The sequence below is a fragment of the Microtus oregoni genome, unplaced genomic scaffold, assembly GCF_018167655.1.
Source record: "Microtus oregoni isolate MIOR12 unplaced genomic scaffold, Mior012 000007F_ref0000211, whole genome shotgun sequence".
In the NCBI taxonomy this organism is placed as follows: domain Eukaryota; kingdom Metazoa; phylum Chordata; class Mammalia; order Rodentia; family Cricetidae; genus Microtus; species Microtus oregoni.
The window spans coordinates 10,511,640-10,517,639 of NW_024543066.1; the positions used below are offsets into that span (position 1 = coordinate 10,511,640).

The 6,000-nt window shown below is 51.1% G+C and overlaps 1 protein-coding gene across 1 annotated transcript in view; it reads left to right on the plus strand.

Annotated features, from left to right (window-relative positions):
* Hk1 (hexokinase 1) overlaps positions 1-1,653 on the plus strand; it is a 65,185-nt gene extending 63,532 nt beyond the window's left edge. Inside the window, exon 18 of the mRNA XM_041655743.1 lies at positions 720-1,653. Coding sequence (XP_041511677.1) covers positions 720-867 — 148 coding nt within the window. The 3' untranslated portion in view covers positions 868-1,653. The remainder of the gene's footprint in view (positions 1-719) is intronic.
* Positions 1,654-6,000: the final 4,347 nt, after the last annotated feature.

The following is a 6,000-nucleotide window of genomic DNA, read 5'->3' on the forward strand; positions in this document are numbered from 1 at the left end:
CCATGCCCAGGACAACATAAACCAGGCCGCTGAAGGATCTTGAGGCTGCCCTGGACTGCCTCACCTCAGTGATTCTAGCTCCTGGAAGGACTAGAAATTATGTGTATCGAGTATGGAAACCCCTAGCAGGTGTCCAACAGAGGCAAGTGTCACTGTTCAGAGCCTTAGCCTGACTCTGTCGTGTTTAGCACAGAGTCTCAAGGGTCACCTCCCTTCTTTTATGGGGCTGCTTTCTCCTGCTGTAGGTACGGGTTGCCAGCTCTGGAGGAGATGAGTTCGGCGTCTTAGGCTGCATGTTTCCAAGCTCCAGAAACTCTGTTTGTTTCAGGTCCCCTAAGACCACCAAGATCTTGGGTGGGGCTGGGTTACAAGTTGCTGAGTCTGAGATCTATATTTATCCATTCTTCCCTGTTGGGGACTCTGATGGCACACCTGACCATAAGCCTGCATCTCCAGCCCCTCTCAACCATGCCTGGTTTTTGTTGTAGAATTTCTGTTGTATATTTTTAACATACATACCTCCTGTAGCTTAGGTTGACCTAAAACTTAATGGTTGACCTTGGATTTGTTATCTTTCTGGCCTCCACCTCCCCAGTGCAGGGAAGCAGATTCAAGGCCTGGGCCTCCTGAATGCTAAGACAGGCACTCTACCACCTGAGGGAAGCGAGTTTGCAGCCCAGCCACAGCTGACCCACTCTCCCCTTTTTCCGTCTTCTTAGCTTCTCCAGAATCATGCACCAAACCGTGAAGGAACTGTCACCAAAGTGTACCGTGTCCTTCCTCCTATCTGAAGACGGCAGTGGCAAGGGGGCCGCCCTTATCACAGCTGTGGGCGTGCGGCTCAGAGGAGAGGCTACGACCGCCTAAGCACCAGGATCCTCCCAGCCCCCAGCCCACCACCCTTCCAGCACTCCTGTCTAGAACCGATGACCCCTGTTCCACCCAGCAAGCCCTGCTGGGAGACCCAGCGCCGGAGCCCACAATGCCGCCGAGGGAGGAAGGGGACCACGGTAATGGAGCTCACTATAGAATACCACACAGAGTGCGTGCTGTTGATCTCGCGCCTGGACCCCTTGACCCCCACCCTGCCACTCTGCATGAATCAAGTTCGACCTGGCCATGCTTTGCCCATGCGTGAATGTAGTGGCACCAAGTCTATGGCAGACGTCCAGCCAGGAAAGAGTCCCCCTCTCGGACCCACCTTCTGGGCCTTTCAAGCCGGTCCTTTGGAGTCTCCTCCCCACCCTGTGTGAAGTGTATAATCACCAGCAGACACTGCCGAGTCCTGCCCACAGGGGCATGGCCTGAAGGGCCAGCGTGATACGTGACGCTGACTGCTGCTGTCTCCTTCCCCTCCCAGCACCCGCTGCAGCCTGCCATCCCGTCTGGATGTATCGATGCCACTGAATTGTTGTGTCCGTGGAACCAGTCCTAGCCACGTTATGACAGTCTTGCATTTTGTTTGTCTTGTGGTTGTGGTGGTGGTGGTGGTTGGTGGTGGTGGGGTAGGTGGGCAGTCCTGTGGGAAAACATCTTATCTCCATCTTGATGGAAGGAACCAACCCACATGACGACGACGACGCCATCACTGGAATCTCCCATTGCTTTAGTGAGCCTTGTTGTACGACTAGTAAACTTTGTACCAACTCAAAACCCTGGACTGCAGCTTCTTGTGGGGGAGGGGATCTTAGGATATGGTTACAGCCAGGCTGGGGGTTTTTATGAGAAAGTTCAAAAGCATCATAGGTGTGCCTATAATCCCAGCATTTGGGAGGTGGGGGCAGGAGTTCAAGGCCCCTCTTGTATAGTTTCAGGCCAGTCTGTCCTACATGACATTCATCTCAAATGAATCAATAAGAAAGTCTCCAGGCCTGGGAGTTAGTTCAGACAAGGGCTTCTCTACTTCAAAATATCACAGAAGCAGCCTCAGGACCTGCCCTGGAGTCCCCACACCCTAAGTCCCAACCTCATGGCCTAGAAAAGCGTCTGTCCTTTGGTTGGGGGACAATAAACATGACCTTCTGGGGCTGGCTGGATTTAGTGAGGAGGCAATGCGAGTCTTTTTAGCAGGGGTATTGGGTAGTTGTCGAGATTTCAAGGTCGGTCCCTTGGACAGACAAAGAAATGAATGTCCAGAAAGACAGAAGACCAAGCCATGGGAAAAAAGCAATCACTTTGGGAGAGGAGGGCCCTTAAGACTTCTCAACTGACTGGCTTGGGTGTTCCAGAGAGCTTCTCTCTATGGGTTCTGTTTAGACACCCACTGCCCCCCCCCCCCAATGCCTTCCCCAGCACTGTTTTCTGAAAACCAGAAGCTGCCATCTCAGGGGGCCTGCCTTCCCTTTCCCTGCCTGCCCATGTTCTAAGCCCCATTCAGATGTTGAGAGGCGGCCATGAGGCAGAATTCTGGGGTTCGGGGGGGCTGCAGTAAAATTCCAGTGAGCAACGCACCCATATGTAGGACCACCTAGAGTAGCCAAGGAGGTAAAGGGGTGACGAGAACATCAGAGGCCCTTACAGTGAGATGGATATATCCCAGGCTAGAGTGACCGTTCCCACTTGGTGACAGCCAGTTGAACAGAATCCAGCTGGGGATAGGGAAGAGCACAGGCAGGCTCCAACTCACCTGAGACTCAGGGCCTCCAGTGGTTCACAGCAGTCGGATCTGCTGCTGGAGAGGTGCTTTCTCATAAGGTGGGGACTCTGTAAAGTGTTCCTTCTTGGCCCTGGTGTGATGGATCCCAAGTCCATGCCAGCCACCTTAGCTTCCAGAGGCATAGATAAAGTGACAAAAAGGAGGTCCCAACTGGGATTTAGAGAGGGTGACTCTTTGATTGTCTTGACGAGAGAGCTAGGTCCCTGGGACACAGTGGGAAAGGTCCTATACCTTCATTCTTAGGCCTCCCTGTTTCACAGTTCTGAAAGGATTTTGTTGGAATTTGGTGACATGGATGGTTGATTAGTTTCAGGCTTGTGTAGCAAATCCTTGAAAGGAAAAACTTGTCATACAAACAAGGCTTTCAGGGGGACCAATCCCAGGTGACTTTAAGCCATCAGGGGGCTAACTAAGGGTAGCAACTTGGTCCAAGGAGTTTCTTGCATTGGTTTAGCAAGGTGCCCTTTTAGTAATACGTTTGTCCTGTATATCTTTCTAGAAGGCTGGGGATGCCAGGCAGTGGAGGATTAAATTGTCCCCAAGGTCCAGGAAAGTCCCTGGATAGATTGTGCTTTGGAGGCTGGGCCATTGTCACTGTCTAGCCTTAGGTACCCCAAACCCAGGAATTATTTCATTAGAACAGTTATCATTCCCTCCTATGCCTTTTCCACTTCACAAGGAAAGGTTTCGACCCAGCCAGTGAGAGCCATCACCCATACAAGGAAAAGATGGGCTTTGGTCCCCTGGTCAGTGAATAAAGTCCCCTAGTCCTTTCCTGGGGACTTTGCTTGCCTCTGTGTACCAGCAGGGGACAGGTCAGATTGGCCTTTCGGCGTGTCTCTTGTCTCTGAACCATTGAGTGATAACATCTGATGTTCCCTTTCCCATAAACATTTTCCTCTCTAGTTGGAGTTTCCCCTCTGTAGATGATATGATTTTATAATTCCCCATTGTACCGAACTAGACAGTCATCCCCTCGCTGCCCCCAAATCCACGATGGTCCAGGAGGGTACAGCTATCTTTGGGAGCCTCTTCCATTTTAGGGATGGTATATAGCATATTTTCACATTGGTTGGAGGAAGGAGTCTTCCCATAACAGGCGTCTTAGTTACTATTGCTGTGGTGAAACACCATGACCCAAAGCAACATGACCAAAAGAGATTATTTGGCTTATATACCTGAGTCAAAGTCCATTGAGGGAAACTGAAGAGGAACTCAAACCAGGGCGGAGGTAGGAGCTGGTGCACAAGCCACAGAGGCCTGCTACTTACTGGCTTGCTCATCATGGCTTGCTCAGCCTGCTTTCTTATAGAACTCAGGACCACCCACCCAGGGATGGCACCACCCACAATGGTCTGGGCCCTCCCACGTTAATCGCTAAGAAAGAAAGTGCTCCACAAGCTTGCCTCCAGCTAGGTCTTCTGGAGGCATTTCTCAGTTGAGGCTCCCTCCTCTCAGATGATTCTAGCTGTGTCAAGTGGACATGAAACTAGCCGGCTCAGAGGAACATTCTGGTCTCAATGCAGCTGCTTTAGGAGCAGGACCTGCTGGCTTGGTGGCTACCCCAGGTCATGAGTCCCCTCCCTTTTGCTGTCTCTGGCAGCGCATGGCTGCCACATCAGTGGGAGCTAAACTGTCCCAAATGGGGTCCCAGATGTTACTAATCCTCGTTCCTTCCAGACAGCTGCATTCAAGTGCAGAACCAGATAAGCACATCTGGATTCAGCACAGATGTTCACCCTCAGTGTCTCACTATAGCGCAAAGCCTGAGCCAAGAGTCTCCTCTTGTTACAACGGAGTACCTTCCCTTTTGAGCTCCAACCTGAATGGCCATCAGTTAACAGAGTTCAGGCTTTAAAATCAGGTCTAGCAGTGTAGAGTTCCAGCAAGACCTCTTGGCATGAATGTTCAACACTTTCCGTGTCAGGGAAGCAAGTAGCAGGGCTGAGACAAGGACAGACCTTAATGATCACTCTGGTCTCTCCATTAGGAGCCTGACAGCTATAAGTGTTCTTTAGAATTATTTCCCCAATGCCATGGAGAGAATAAACAGAGAGGGTTTTTTCTAGGGCTCATTTATAGTCTTCCGGGACCAGGAGCCTCACAGCTGCAATTGCCCTTGGGTATCCTGGGCATCCCTTTGTCACTGAGTCTAACTCCTTGCTAAGGTAGGCCACTGGTTGTGGTATGGGTCCTATTGATTGGGTCAGAATGTCTATGTCAATTCTCTTTCAGAAACAAACCAGTGGAAATTGAGGCTGAGTGGGCAACCCCAGAGTAGGGGCCCTTGGTTAATACACCCTTGAATACTGGGAGGAATGATTAGCCTCGGGTTCCCATGTTGGGGGGTGGGGGGAGGTCTAAGGGAGAGTCTTGGCTGGTTCTGAAAATCCGGGAAGCTAGGTACTTGGGAAGCCCATAACCTAAGGAAGACACCCAGCTGTCCAACAGTGTGGCAAGGGGGAAGCTTGGATAGGAGGGATCCGTTCAGAGTTCAGGTTGCTCCTTTTCTCCCTCTGGCATTGCCCTCAAGTATGTGACTCGAGATTGGCACTTTTCTCAAGAGATCTCATTTCCCTCACATGGCTAGAGGAGGCTGGGGTGGTGGGGGAGGGGTGGAGAAAGTTGAGGAGACTGGGGTGGTGGTGGATGTTGGAGTGTAGCCCCCAGCCCCTGACATCCATTACAGTGCCCCCTGGCCTGGGAGTTGCATTAGTCTGGACTCCAAATCCCAGCATGCCAGGTCCTGACTCCTCCCACATGGTATTTAAGTGGGCTCCCAGAGGAGAAACACATACATGTGCTCCCCGCTTTTCTGTCTCCCGGCCACCTGAGAGTGTCGTATTTAATAAAACGATGGGCATTTAAATTTGTTTTGATCTGAAAAAAAAAAATCCCCCCAGCTTAGGAGTTTATTAGAGGGGGTGTGTACAGGCCTGGGGAATTGGTGTGTAGAGAGATAGAGAGAGAGAGAGGGATGGGGAGGGAGGGAGAGAGGGGGAGAGAGAGAAGCTGCATCTTCAAGAGGGAGATGGAAAAAGAAGAGACTCAGGCTGCAAGCAGGAAGGAAGATCTGCCCATCTTAGCAGATGGGGGAAGGAGTGGGCGTGGCTTATGACTTGTCTATTAAAGAGACAGAACAGATAATTACAGGGTGGAGAAAGTTGAGAGACTGAGTTCCCTGTCAGCATATCTTTGCATGCTTCCCAGAGTAACACATCTACCTATTGGTGCAAAGTTACATGGGGACTGACCAGTCTATGAGGTCCTGGACCAAGGCAAGTGCAAAGAAACAGGGACTGTCCCTAAACCTTTAGGGCAGGACAGTCCAAGTAACTTTTCAG